Source organism: Chiloscyllium plagiosum, unplaced genomic scaffold, assembly GCF_037043375.1.
Source record: "Chiloscyllium plagiosum isolate Xiang-an unplaced genomic scaffold, Cpla_swu_hap1 HiC_scaffold_25, whole genome shotgun sequence".
NCBI classification, from domain to species: domain Eukaryota; kingdom Metazoa; phylum Chordata; class Chondrichthyes; order Orectolobiformes; family Hemiscylliidae; genus Chiloscyllium; species Chiloscyllium plagiosum.
Genome location: NW_028270163.1, coordinates 9,537,096 through 9,552,176, shown reverse-complemented (window position 1 = coordinate 9,552,176; position 15,081 = coordinate 9,537,096). Strand labels below are relative to the sequence as shown.

Sequence of the window (15,081 nt, the reverse complement as noted above, 5' to 3'; positions counted from 1 at the left end):
CAGCCTAATCTTGAGCTCACTGTCTGGTTACTATCTGGGCTGTTCCACTCGTAGCAAAATTATCTCTCATTGAACAGTAATGGTGTTGAGGGCAAATATTGCAGTCACTGGATGCTCAGTTTTTTTTCCCCTGTACCCTCTGTACAGTCAGCAGAGAATTGGGCTGCTTTCAGCTGGAGACATTAAGCAGCGACAGCACCGAGCACAGTGCACCGTCACCAGGGTGTTTTGGAACGATAAATGCCCAGCAGAGCTCAAAGATGACAAGACTGCCAGCCACTGGGGTGGTTCCACAATGGCATGGAAAGGCACGAGCAGCACCTAGAGACAGAATACTCAGCAGCGCATTTTAAGCATCTTTCAATTGCTTTCAAACACTTGAGCTAATGGGGTCAACTACATGTTGGAGAACTGACAGAACCTGATGCAAAATTGACTTTTCCTCCCTGTCCTTTTTTGCTAAAGTCAACGAGCTGTAATATTGGTTGCAAGAGAGAATCAGCAATCAACGCTGATGGCTTTCTATCCAGTGGGTTCAGTTAAAATTTCACCCAGATATTACTTTGGGTGTCTGTGAGAGGAAGGGGATTTCACTTTCACAGCAATGATACAGGCCTGGAATAAAAGCTGGACGGTAGCTCAGTAGTTAGCACTGCTGCCTCACTGCACCAGGGAAATGGGTTCATATTCCAGCCTTGGGTGACTGTCTGTTTGGAGTTTGCATGTTCTCCTTGGGTCTGCATGGGTTTCCTCTCAGAATCTAAAGATTTGCAGGTTAGGGTGAATTGGCCATGCTAAATTGCCCATAGTGTTCAAGTTAGGGTGGATTGGCCATGCTAAATTGCCCATCGTGTTCAGGTTAGGTAGATTGGCCATGCTAAATTGCCCATTGTGTTCAGGTTAGGTGGATTGGCCATGCTAAATTGCCCATCGTGTTCAGGTTAGGTAGATTGGCCATGCTAAATTGCCCATCGTGTTCAGGTTAGGTGGATTGGCCATGCTAAATTGCCCATCGTGTTCAGGTTAGGTGAATTGGCCATGCTAAATTGCCCATTGTGTTCAGGTTAGGTGGATTGGCCATGCTAAATTGCCCATCGTGTTCAGGTTAGGTGAATTGGCCATGCTAAATTGCCCATTGTGTTCAGGTTAGGGTGAATTGGCCATGCTAAATTGCCCATCGTGTTCAGGTTAGGGTGAATTGGCCATGCTAAATTGCCCATCGTGTTCAGGTTAGGTGGATTGGCCATGCTAAATTGCCCATCGTGTTCAGGTTAGGTGGATTGGCCATGCTAAATTGCCCATCGTGTTCAGGTTAGGTAGATTGGCCATGCTAAATTGCCCATTGTGTTCAGGTTAGGTGGATTGGCCATGCTAAATTGCCCATCGTGTTCAGGTTAGGGTGAATTGGCCATGCTAAATTGCCCATTGTGTTCAGGTTAGGGTGAATTGGCCATGCTAAATTGCCCATCGTGTTCAGGTTAGGTGGATTGGCCATGCTAAATTGCCCATTGTGTTCAGGTTAGGTAGATTGGCCATGCTAAATTGCCCATCGTGTTCAGGTTAGGTGGATTGGCCATGCTAAATTGCCCATCGTGTTCAGGTTAGGTGGATTGGCCATGCTAAATTGCCCATCGTGTTCAGGTTAGGTGGATTGGCCATGCTAAATTGCCCATCGTGTTCAGGTTAGGTGGATTGGCTATGCTAAATTGCCCATAGTGTTCAAGTTAGGGTGGATTGGCCATGCTAAATTGCCCATCGTGTTCAGGTGGGTTAGCCATGGGAAATATAGGGTGTGTCGAGGTGGGATGCTTTATGGAGGGCTGGTGTGGACCTGATGGGTTGAATAGTCTCTTTCTGCACAGTCAGGATTCAATGATCATAAAAAAGAGATATTATTTGCTGCTTTCCCTTTACCCCTCCAAGCCACATGCTATCTGAATCTGGAAATATATTGCATTGTCTTCAGTGTGGCTCGGACACAATCCTGGGAACCTGCTCTCGCAACCTGTCAGTGTGCTACTTCACATGAAGGAGTTAGCTCATTGCCCCCTTTCTGAGGGGCAATAAAGGACAGGTGATTAATGTTGGCCCAGCCAATGACACCCTGTGAATAAATAAAAAAAAAACCTACAGATGGTAGTTATCAGAAAAATCTTTGCAACATGGATTTTCATTTCACATTTAGTTTTGATGCACTTCTTCCATTCCTCTGCATCTTGCCTGATGGAGAGAGAGCAAGTTGCTTACTCTGTCAGGATCCCTCTCGGTGTAACTGAGTCGACAGTAACTGGAACCTCCTATCCTGTTGCAACCTCTGCTGATGATGAACTGAGAGCGATTAGGTACAAGTCAGAGGGATCTGAAGAAAGGTTACTGGACTTGAAACATTAGCTCTGTTTTCTCTCCGTAGATGCTGCCAGACCTGCTGAGTATTTCTATCAATTTCTATTTTTGTGTGTTTCAGATCTGCAGCTTTTGTCATTGTTTGTTTAATTAATTTTATCAAACAGGAAAGGGGAGCTGAAAATATCTTTAGACCATTTTATAAATTAATCAGAATTTAGCTTCATATTAGGGTTAAAGTTAGTGTTAGGATTAGGAGTCAGGGTAAGCCTAATCCTGACCCTAGCCTTACTCTGTTCCTCACATTATGACCATCAGGGGGTAGTGATAGCCTAGTGACAGTATCACTGGACTGTTAATGCAGAGACAGGTAATGTTTGGGGGACCAGGTTCAAATCCTACCATCATGGAGTTTCTGGAATGAATAACTATGGATCCATTGTAAAGGAAAGCCAATCTAGTTCACTAATGTCTTTTACGGGAAGGAAACTGCTGGTCTACCTGTGACTCCACAGGCACAACAAGGTGGCTGACTTTTAACTGCCCTCTGAGCAATTAGAGATGGACAATAAATGCTAGTCCAGCCTGTGACACCCTCATCCCATGAATGAATAAAGATAAACCCTTCAGTGTTGGCAAAAACCTTTTTTTGGTGATATCTGATCAGGACAATGGTAATATCTGACCAAGACAATGGTAATGTCTGATCAGGGCAATGGTGCTGTCTGATTGGGGCAATGGTAATTTGGTTTTGTTAATGAGGGAGTGGAACCATTCATGAGAGCTCAATGTTTAGAGGAAAGGAGAAAGATATGGGGCTTGTATACTTCTGCAGCTCGCTGACGTCTGCACCTATTTAATCCCTTCCAGGCACTCTTACACCCGGCAATGTGCCCGTAGGATTGGCAATCCAGCTCAGCTTGCTTCTCTTGAGCTGCCAACTTACTGGGCATGGGAATGTAGCAAAGTGTCCAAAGCAGGAAACCAGGAAAATGGAAGGAGGTCCTAAAGTCTGGGCTTTCTAAATCAATAACATTTACAAAGTCCTGAGACAAGCCAGCACACCTGCCCATCTTGAACCAATGCAGTGTGACGTGGGGAAGGTCAAAATTTGAATTTGAGAAGGAAATACCTCAAAATTAGGAATCACTGCCTTGATTGAATAAGATCATCCAAATGCTGTAACCTAAACCATCGATCTGTTAAGTCTAGAATATCACTTCCTATGCATGCATTCTGCAACACATTCTGAAAACACTGCCCTTATTCATACATATAATGCATGCATAATAAGCTGGCTCTTCCAATTGGTCTTATCTCACCAGATTGTTTCCTAATTTGCCTTCCGGATAATAAAAAGCTGGAGAAATTACAGTATCTCGTTCATATCCTGAGGTATTTCATTGTTTTCTAACCTAGTGAATGGAATATAAGTGACATAGAGTCCATGTACAGCAGGGAGCTGAGTGAGGGAGAATACCGAATGCAGACCCGAGACTTAAAATAATCACTTGCAAGGAATGGCCTCTTTGGTTCACCAGCAGACTGGTGTGGAATGGAACACCCGCAAATCTCTTCCCCATACATGGAAGGGAGATTGGAAAACAAATTTTCCATTATGCTGCTCTTGCCAATAACGTAAAGCACATACTTCACTTTTTATCAGAAATCTATTAACTATTCAGCATGAGGATAAGGCAGCAATTCAGTCCGAGAGTTCCACTTCTCACTGTAGGATACAATCTCAGTGTAGCAGGTTGATTTGGCTCTGTAATCCGGTGCCAATTCAGTCATCTGATACACACATCTCCGGCATTGCTCAATCCTTTGATTTTCCAGTCGTAACGGGGGCCAAGGTTTTGACCAGCTGCTCTCAGATTTGTAGATGGGGCACAGAAAGGTGGGAGGAGGAGAAGCCCTGCTTTTCCAGTGAAGTAGCTGAACTGATTGAGGAGAGTCTCTTGAATGTACTGGAGAGCAGCTCTGAGCTCTACAAGTCCAGCAGCTAACAAATACATTTTGTCTGATGATCCACTATCCTGCAATGTTATTGTCACATACCTTCTCCAGCTGGCATAGCCCACCCAGGCCTTGTAGGGTTCAAGAGAAATATCTTTGCATATAAAACATATTTTTGAGGATTTTGCATTATATTTACAGGACAGGAGCAAACCCGTCCATTTCAGAAGTTTTAAGTTACAATTACCCCTCTTCATCTTCATATCCATCTATTGCTTTTGTCCTCATCATGCACTTATCTAACTTCACCCTAAAGTACAACCACCCACCACTCCATGGAGCAGCAAGTTTCAATTTACGTGCATTGAGATAAGTACATGAATAAGAAAGGTTTAGAGGGATATGGGCCAAGTGCAACTGGGTGGGACTAGTTTAATTTGGGATTATGGTTGGCATGGACTGGTTGGACCGAATGGTCTGTTTCAATGCTGTCTGTCCGCAATGCTCAGTGACTTCATCTTAATCACTGTGGGTGGCACGGTGGCTCAGTGGCTATCTCACAGCACCGGGGACCCAGGTTCGATTCCACCCTTGGGCAACTGTCTGTGTAGAGTTTGCACATTCTCCCCGTGTCTGCGTGGGTTTCATTTGGGTGCTCTGGTTTCCTCCCACAATCCAAAGATGTGCAAGTTAGGTGAATTGGCGGTGCAGTAGTCAGGTGAAAATGTAGGGTCTGGGTGGGATACTCTTCGGAGGGTCGGTGTGGACTTGGTGGGCCGAAGGGCCTGTTTCCAACACTGTAGGGATTCTAATTCTGTAAATTTGTTTACTTTGAATTTTATTTGAGCCAATCTTATCTTGGTGGTCCCTCGTTTTCGCCTCCCTGAGAAGTGGGAAGTTTTTTGTGACTTTCTCACATTGCAACAAAGAATGGTACAAAGTAAGTGTCTGATGGCAAGCTATACACCAGATCTTGTTTACCGCGATCAGCAGCACCGGTGACAAGCCACTGAGTGACATCCACAAGGTAAGTGCTCACAGCCAGTAATGGATGTGTGTGCAGTTTCAGCTTACACCTCAGGATGAGAATTCTGTCATCAAATTTGCCTCCTCCTCTCCATAGGATTGGCCTGCCCGATTCACACATGTGCTATAGGGGCTGCACATCTAGTGGCATTGTGCTGTTCTCCAATTCAGATATTGGTGTTTGGTCCATTGGATGAGACAGTATTTAGCAGGTTTATATATAAATAAACTTCTTACATAAAGAATTGTAAACTTCAACTTAGAAAGAGTTAACCATTTAATTTTTAAATAATCATCTTTAAATTAATTCTGTAATTCCCCACGGTTTACTAAAGTCTGAAGAAATTTAATTTACTGCTTGTAGGTGCAGGAACTGCTCGTTAATTAGACATTGTCGCCAAAGTAACTCAAATCTCTTTACACTCCTTTTGGCCCCATGTCCTTACCTATCAGAATCTCAGTCTGGAAAGCTCCCCCCAGTGTCTCCAGGACTGTGTGAGAGAGAGTTTCAGATTTCCCTCACCCTTAGTGTGAAAAAGTTCCTCCTGTTGGCAGTCTCACTCCAACAAGACCCTTGACTGAGAGTGGAGACCTTGCAGGTCCATGGGAGTCCTCTGGAGGTCTTTGGAGATGAACTAAGCTGCTTGCTACACAGTCTGAGGGCCGAGCCTTTTAAAAAGCACATTCGTCACTTCTTTGTGAAGTCAAACTGTCGCTGAAGAGCGAGCAAGAAGGCAAATGTCGCACTGCCTTGCTGACTCGGATCAAGTTAAACAGCGAAAGGAACTTGCATTGAAATGGTATTTTATAACTTACAAAATTCCACATGTTAAAGTGAAGCAAATGGGACAGATGTGGCCTTTGTCATATGCACAGCAAGATTCCACAAACAGCGATGACGAAGTAAATTGTACTTTGTTTTCCCTGCTGGCACTATCCTGGGCAGCAGGGGAGCTCTGTGCCCATCCTCATACCAGTGTCTGCCAGCAGCAGGCTTTATTTTCCCCTCTTCTTCTCTCTTGGGATAAGAAACATCAAGTTATTTTCATTGCATTACCCTGGCTGTGAAAATCTTCAAAACAGCTTTTGATTTAAGTGTAACTCCTGTCAGAAATTTCAGTAGCTCTTGTTCCCCAGTAGTGAGTGTGGAAGCTGTTTATTGCTCACCACTCCTTGCAAGAACAGAGAGTTCTTAAAAGGGGTATTTTCACAGTGCCTAACCACATACAGTAACTCTGGGTGTCCCTACATGTGTGACCTTTTTATAGATTTATGTTGCATCAAAGGTAGAAGGAATAGGTTTCCATAAGAATCCACTTCTGATACTTACAGGCTTAAGGAGCAGACACCATTGTTTTTACATTAATGTGATTTAAGATTCGTTTCTGTATTTTTAATTGCAGGATCGAAAAACAAAATTTGCATTTGACTCGGAGTTTTCAGAATGGTCCATTTGCTTACATTATTAAATCTACATTTTTCAATCACTTTCTACAAGGATAGAGGAAGAAACAAAATTGTCTGCATGGGGTTTGCACCTTCTTCCCGTGTCTGTGTGGGCTTCCTCTGGGTGCTCCACTTTCCTCCCATAGTCCAAAGCTGTGCAGGTTAAGTGGGTTGGCCATGCTAAATTGCCCCATAATGTCCAGGAATGTGCCGTCTAGGTGGGTTAGCCATGGGAAATGCAGGGTTACAGGGATATGGTAGAGGGATGGGGATGGGTGGGATGCTTTTCCATGGGTTAGTGTGAAAACTCGATGGGCTGAATGGCCTGCTTGCACACTGTAGGGATTCTATGATTCTAAATTTGAGATATTGAGGCAGCCTGCATCAATGAAGCCTGCACCAGATCCAGAACTAAGGACTGAAACTTCAAGAGCCATGCTTCACTTAGAATTCCTTCAAATCAGTGGATACAATTTGGGAAACCAAGTCTCCAACATTGGAAATGGCAATCGCTCTCTGACTAAGACAACTCTAGAGAAGGATGGAGCACTGGTGAGGCCCAGCAGCTACAACACAGAAAACATGGTTCTCAGCTTAGCATTAGGAACAGTTTGAGGTTTTTATTCTCACTTAGCAGCTTGTTGTATAAGGGAGTCAGTGCGGAAGCTCCGAGCAAAGAATGGTATGGTTCTGATGGAGAGCCATAGAGTTATCCAGCATGGAAACAGACCCTTTGGTTCAACTCGTCCATGCTGACCATAATCTCAAGCTAAACTCGTCCCAACCTGCCTGTACCTGGCCCATAGCCCTCTAAACCTTTCCTGTTATGTACATATCCAAGTGTTTAATTAAACATTGTAACTGTATCTGCATCCACCACTTCGTCTGGCAGTTCATACCACACACGAAACACTCTCTGTGTAAAAATGTTGCCCCCTTTTTAAATCTTTCTCCTCTCACCTTATAAATATGCACTCTAGTTTTGAACTTCCCCACCTTAAAGAAAAGACCTTTCCTCTTCACCTTATCCATGCCTCTCATGATTTTATAAACCTCTATAAGGTCACACCTCAACCTTCTACATTCCAGTAAACAAAGGGCCCTGGCCTATTCACCTATTTTTATAACTCAAACCATTCGTGACAACATCCTGGTAATTCTTTTCTGACCCTTCTCCAATTTAAAAATATCCTCTGTACAAGTAATTTCAGACCTGAAACATTAACTCGGTTTCTTTCCCCACAGAAGCTGCCAGACCTGCTGAGTTTCTGCAGCACTATCTACGTTTGCTTCTGCCTCATCATCTGCAGTATTTTTGTTTTTATTTAAAAGAATGGAGTGGGCCAGACTTTACCGAAACCTTAACTTCTGAAGTAACAGGAAAGTTCTGGGGCTTGGCATTTGGAAATTGAATAATGTATTCCATAGTTGCGAAACAGCTCAGTGTTGCAAGTTCCACATGGGGTGGGGGGGGGGGGGCTCAATCTATCCATGAATGTTTGAGATGGAATAAAGCCAGGATTCAAAAGTTATTTTTGTTTAATATTCCTCCTGAGTAGATTTCATACGGAATAATGCAGGATTGTTTCTTTTAAATGTGCAGACTGATGTCTATGTCCAAGAGACAACAGCAAGTCTTGCTCCAGAATGTAGGAAGCAAAGGATTTCACTCCAGCCTGCTTTCCTTACTGTTATATAAGGAGCAGCGCTGACTAAATGACAGGTGCATCCACAGGTATTTCACTCTAACATTTGCTCACGAATCATCGTTTCTGGAGTTGACCTATTTTCACCAAGAGTAAATTAAACATGCAATATTGGCATCCTGAAGTGGCAGAGACCCTCAGCAATATATGCAAGATAATGCTAGAACAGAAAATTAAAGTCAACCCCATTACCGGGTTTCAACGAGTTAAAATTTCATCTAATGTTGTCCCCACTCAAAGTTGTCAGTTCTGTCACTCCACAACCTCTGTTTGGGACCAGCATAGGCTTCGATTAGCCTGACTCTGATTATTGCTTATAAATACTATATGATTGATCTATATGCATACGTAAACAAGGCACAAATATATACACCAATGTATGGTTTCTTGTGCGGCTTCTGTGAGAGATTCCTTTACTAATGGTGTTCAGCATTTTACTGCTGTTACATCTTTAATCCTGCAAAAAACTGCTCATACAAACCCATGCACAGATATATTCAACTGCACAAACACTTCTATTCACATACAAAGATACTTCTGGGCATAGATTTCACAGATCTGTTCCGATATATAAATCCACATGCGGATTTCTGAACAGAAGCACAAAACCTCACAGCTGTACATAGAATCCCTCTCTCACACACATAAACTGCTGTGTACATAAATACATGCTCACATATACACTGATACTAATGTGCACACAGATGCCTGTAGGTGCTGTGCTTTTCCAGCTCCACACTCTTGTCTCTGATCTGCAGCATCTACAGTCCTCACTTTCTCCTGCCTGTATGTTTAGACAGGCACACCACCTGGGTACAGATACAGAAAGCTGTCACTATGCAAGCTGTGCAAGTACAGGTAGGTCCACCTATAACACAACTACAAGAGATTCGTGTTAAGTGAATGCAGTCACCCCCTACCCATCTTTAATATTTTGAATCAAACGATTCTGAGGCTTGTACACAGCTAACAGGCATCGTGACAACGACCATGTGCTCGTCTCAAAAGAGCCCACTGAAAGCCAACAGAAATCCTGGTCGGATTTTTCAGCCTGGGGAGCTTTACTTGGACCGTCAGACTGAGTGACTGACAGACAGCTCCGTTGGTATGAAGCAATCCCTTTCTCCCCCCACCCCCAAGACTCGCAATGATTCAAACCAACAAAACACACACACACACAAACTGGGAAATCCTTCAGCCCGGCTTCCTAGCGTGCAGCCGGCTAATGGTATTCGCTCGCTCTTTGCAGAACATCCCAGAACATAGGGAACCAATTTCCATTCACACAGCAGCCGGCATTAGGACTTGAACTATCCCGGAGGGGGAGGAGAGGGGCAGTGAAATAAAACAGCCCTTTCTCTAATTCATAGCAATATTCCAATATTCAGCAACAGGACGTGAAGTGGACAGACTCTTTATTACAGAGCTAGATTGTGTGTAACTTTTCACTTTTTTTAAACATTCGGAATAAAGCGATTCAGCACCAGTAGGTAATCAAGGGAAGCAGAAACAGTGAAAAGGAGACAGACAGACAGTCAATGCAGGAATTAAAAACCCCCTACCGTTCATTGTGCGAGCTGGGGCAAAGGATATGGGTTACAGACCAGCTTAAGACACCAACTCCTGGGGCGAGTTGTCTGTTTCAGATGGAAAAAGACGACGGGGGCGAGGGCAGGGTAAGGCAGGTGCTGCTGGCTGGCACTCGGTTCCTGCCGGGTTCCGCTGCCCTCCGCTACCTCCGGGAGCTCCCTGTACTCCGAGCCGGGCTCCTTGCACTCAGCTCCGGGCTCCTGCACTTCCCTCCGCCTGCCCTCTCGATCCAGGTCGTTCAGCTTGATGAAAGTACTGGGCAGAGACGCTCTCCCTTCTCCCTTCGGACTGGTATCCCTCTCATCCTCAGCCATCTCCCCCTCTCCCAGGCAGCCAAGTGAGAGTTTGAACAGTCCCTGGAAGCAACAATTTCAAGGGATTTCGCCCTGTTTCTCCTTCTCTCCCGCTGGTTCTTAAAGAGCTGTCAGAACATCAAATTTAGAGTCAATCCCAACTCAGGCATGATGCGAGCAAAAATCAGGTCAAGTCTTTTCCCCTTTACATCGAAATTGCTTTGTATTGACTGGTGAAATCTTCAGCTCTCTCTACCATTCATCTAAGATCTTCTTTGGAAACCATCTTTACATAATCAACAACAACGTGAATCCCCAATAGGGACAGTCTCTCTTTTGATTTAGTTCCTTAAAAAAAATAAGACAAACAGAATGTTGCTTAGAGTTGGAAGATGTTTCAAGCGTGTTGTGCAAGATCTCTTTGTCTCGGCTCCTCTACAGAGATGATGAAGTAGTCCTGTGAAACATCTGAGAATTCATTGACTATTGTAGAGAGAGACAGAGAACCCCTCGCCGAAACAATGCATTTATTTTTCCGCCCTCTCTCACAAACATAAAAGAAGAAACTACATTTTAAAGGCCAACTGTAGATTTAAATAAAAGCTCTTGAAAGAAAATCCTCTCCCCCGGAGAATCTGTAGTCTTCAGAGGATGATGATGATGATGAAATTAATCAAAAGCTGTATCTTTGCAACACAACCCTCGCAGAAGGATCTCCCCTCTCTTTCGGTTTGTTTTACTCTGAAGCAGCAATTATTGATGCAAATTCTTGTGATGCATTTAATTCCCACTCATAATGATTTTTTTTTCCACTCTCCTGAAGTCCTGGTGAAACCAACAGCTGAAAAGAGATTTTAAAAGAGAGAGAGAGAAAAATAACAAGAGAGATGCGTGCTTCTTGCAAATAAAGGGATCCCACTACAAACGATGATGTCTCTTTTTATTATATTCTGAGGCAAGAATAACTGATGGCAAATTCATTTTGTTTTTGGAGAGTGGGAGAGGGGAGGCTGCATAAGAAAGAATCTTCCGCCGGCAGGTTTACTGAAAGTGTTGCTTGGAGTCTGTTGCTCTGGCTGTCTTGCTGTGACTGGCGCTATGTTGGGTTGTGCTGGAGCTGCCAGTAGCCACACACTGGAGGCTGCACCCTCGCAGCTGGAATCCCAGGCAAACTTCAGATACTCGCTACTTCCCCCTCCCCTCAGGACCCGCCTCCTCCCCACCACCATTGGTTGACCACCCCACGCCGGACTCCCATTCAGAGCGCACCCTGCGCGCGGCCTCGCTTTCCATTGGTCAGGACGGTTGTCCATCATCGTAGAGACCCCGCCCTCCTCGTGCCACAGCTGGAATCACACGGAAACTTCAGGCCCCCGCCTTCCATTGTCTCCGGTTGGCCCACGGTCCTAACGCTTTGGACCAACGGAGACAAGACCCGACCCAGTCTCCTGACTCTATTGATCATCATTTCTGTCGATCAGCAATGGATGCACGGACGCCCCACCCACTTCCACTCCGATTCGTGCGGAGCCCGCCAATCACCAGCCCACCGGCTGACCAATAGGACGCGGAGAAGGTCGCGGAAATGGGCCGCCCCCTGAGCAATGATTGGTTTCTCACACCGGCTACCCTGCGGAGCGACGACCAATAGAAATGGTCATCATTCCCCACCCCTCTTGTGATTGGCTCTTTCTCAGTTCAATAGAAACCAACACCAGCCTTCGACTTGGAAGAGGGGCACGTGGTTATTGGCCAGGGAAACTAAGAGGCAGATATGAGAGTGAGCAGGGAGGATATGGGGCAAGTGGCACATATCCTGGAAAAGGGGAAAATATGGGTTAAAGTAGGAGAATGTGTAAGCAAGAGAAGAAAATATGGAGTAAGTTATGTGGCAAGAGACAGATATGGAGCAATGGGAAGACTTTGGGGCTTGAGGAAGAATATGCCAGTAAGAGAGAGTGGATATCAGACCTGAGGGGAATATATGGGGAGAAAAATTTGGCAAGAAGAGTAGATCTGAGGAAAATATGGAGGCAAGGGTGACAATATGGGCAAGAGAAAATTATTGGATATGGGGAAAATATGGCACAAGTAGGGAAAGTATGGGGTAAGAAGAGAGAAAATGGGCCAAGAGGATATAAGTTGGGACCAATAAATGTAGGAGGAGAAAGTGAGGTCTGCAGATGCTGGAGATCAAAGTTGAAACTTTATTGCTGGAACAGCACAGCAGGTCAGGCAGCATCCAGGGAACAGGAGATTCGACGTTTCGGGCACAGGCCCTTCTTCCTGAAGAAGGGCCTGTGCCCGAAACGTCGAATCTCCTGTTCCCTGGATGCTGCCTGACCTGCTGTGCTGTTCCAGCAATAAAGTTTCAACCAATAAATGTAGGGCAAATTGGGAGAAAATAGGTGGCATGGTGTCTCACAGCACCAGGGACCTGGGTTCAATTCCACCCTTGGCGACTGTCTGTGTGGAGTTTGCATGTTCTCCTTGTGTCTGCGTGGGTTTCCTCTGGGTGCTCCGGTTTCCTCCCACAGTCACAAAGATGTGCAGGTTAGGTGAATTGGCCATGCTAAATTGCTCATAGCATTCAGGGATGTGTAGGTTAGGTGCATTAGTCAGGGGAAATGTAAAGTAGTAGGGGAATGGGTCTGGGTGGGATACTCTTCAGAGGGTTGGTGTGGACTTGTTAGGCCAAGTGGCTGTTTCCACACTTTAGAGATTCGGTGATTCTGTGGCAGTAGGAACGAGAGGGAATTATGGGGGCAAGAGACAAATATGGGACAATGGGGAAGAATTATGAGGCAAGAGAGTAGAATTTGGGATTAGAGAGACTACATGGGGATAAGAGCAAAGAATATGTGGGAGGAGGATGATCCAGAATCTTTAGCAGGTTATTTCCTGAAGCACAGAAGGGCTCATTTGATGCTTTGTTGGCTCTTTGAAAGAGCTACCAATTAATATCAACCCCACCTCCCTCACCAGGCATTCCCCATGACCTTGCTTTTAATTGTATATCCAAAAATCTTATATTTGAATGGTTCAAGGGAATGAGGATTATTAGTTGCATGGTTTAGTTGGAAAGGCTGGGGTTGGCATGGAGTCATTCAGTACTGAAACAGGCCCTTCGGTCCAATTGATCTGCGCCAATCGGGCATCCCAATCTGATCCAGTCCTGCTTGCTGCAAAACGATTGAGGGTGATCTGATCAAGGTGGACAAGATTATTAGATTTGATAGACAAAGTAAAGCAGTTTGCTGCATGCACAGAGGTTAGATGACCTTAATTTAAACATCTGGGCAAGTAATGTGGTGGAGTGGGGCGATAATGTGGGGAAGATTAATGCAGTGAATAGGGAAGACCTGGGATTCGCTGCCTACAGGAGGGTAGAAATGTAGATAGTCATGACTACAAAAGGAAATCGATTGGACATTGATGGGAAATTGTCTGGTTGTATTCTGGAGTGAGCAAAAGCATAGGACTGACTGGATTGAAGGGCATAGAGACCTCTTTCAATGACCATGATTATACCTGCTTTCAGGCGGTATATTGCCAATTATAACAACCCATATAAAAATATTTTCTTATCTTTCGTCTGGTTCTTTTGCCCATTCTCTTAAATCTGTAGCAAAGAATATTTGTGTCACACAAGTGCCAGGTAATGACCGTCTCTGGCAAGGGGACATTCAGTGACATTACTTTCACCGAATCCCTCACTATCAAATTCAATGAATTACAATTGACCAGAGACTGAACTGTACCAGATGTATAAATACAGTGGCTATAATACAGGGGCTCAGTGGTTAGTACGTTTGCCTCACAGTATCAGGGACCTGCGTTCAATTCGAGCCTCAGGCAACTATGTGTGTGGAGTTTGCATGTGCTCTCTGTGTTTGTGTGGGTTTCCTCTGGGTGCACTGGTTTCCTCTCCCAGTCCAAAGATGTGCAGGTTAGGTGGATTGGCCACCCTAAATTGCCCATAGTGTCCAGGGATGTGTCAGGTAGGGTGGGTGGGTCTGGGTAGGATGCTCTTCAAAGGGTTGATGTGGACTCGATGGGCTGAATGGCCTGTTTCTACACAGAAGGGATTCTATGATTCTATGAATAGAGTAGGTCAGAGGCTTGGAATACTACTGCGAGTAACTCACCTCCTGACTCCCCAAAACCTGTGCATTATTTACAAGGCAGGAATGTGATGGAATACTCCCCATCTGGCTGTACGGATGAAGCTTCAACGACACTCAAGATGCTTGACACAATTTTGATTGGCATCCTGTCCATCATCTGCCATATGCACCCCCTCCCCACGGAGGCACAGCGGCAGCAATGTGTACCACCCACTGCAGTAACTCACCAAGGCCACTTTAACAGCACCTTCCAAACCGATAACTTCTACCATCTAGAAGGACAAGGGGAGGAGATACATGGGAGCACCACCCTCAGCAACGTTCCCTCCAAGTGACGTATCTGTACCAAAGATGGCGCAATAAATGCAGACTTTGTAAACTTTTCACCACACTCATGTGAGTACATGTGACAATAAACCTGATTCTAATTTGAATACCATCCTGACTTGGAAATATATCTCCATTCCTTCAATGCCATTGGGTTAAAATCCTGGAACTTCCTTTCTAAAAGCATCATCAGTCTACCTACACTCAGAGATTTTGCAGTGGTTCAAGGAGGCCACTTATGATCATGTTTGACAGTGCAATTAG

The 15,081-nt window shown here is 44.8% G+C and overlaps 1 protein-coding gene across 8 annotated transcripts in view; it reads right to left on the bottom strand.

Annotated features, from left to right (window-relative positions):
- The window catches only part of cacna1g (calcium voltage-gated channel subunit alpha1 G), a 611,364-nt gene extending 599,233 nt beyond the window's left edge, over positions 1 to 12,131 (bottom strand). For 4 of the 8 annotated variants that reach the window (XM_043714393.2, XM_043714392.2, XM_043714395.2 and 1 more), the window contains exon 1: positions 10,075 to 12,126. In XM_043714393.2, coding sequence (XP_043570328.2) covers positions 10,075 to 10,384 — 310 coding nt within the window. In that variant the 5' untranslated portion in view covers positions 10,385 to 12,126. Of the gene's footprint in view, positions 1 to 10,074 lie in introns of all 8 variants that reach the window. The other 4 variants (XM_088000446.1, XM_088000447.1, XM_043714394.2 and 1 more) reach the window with 3 other exon arrangements.
- Between the last annotated feature and the right edge of the window lie 2,950 nt (positions 12,132 to 15,081).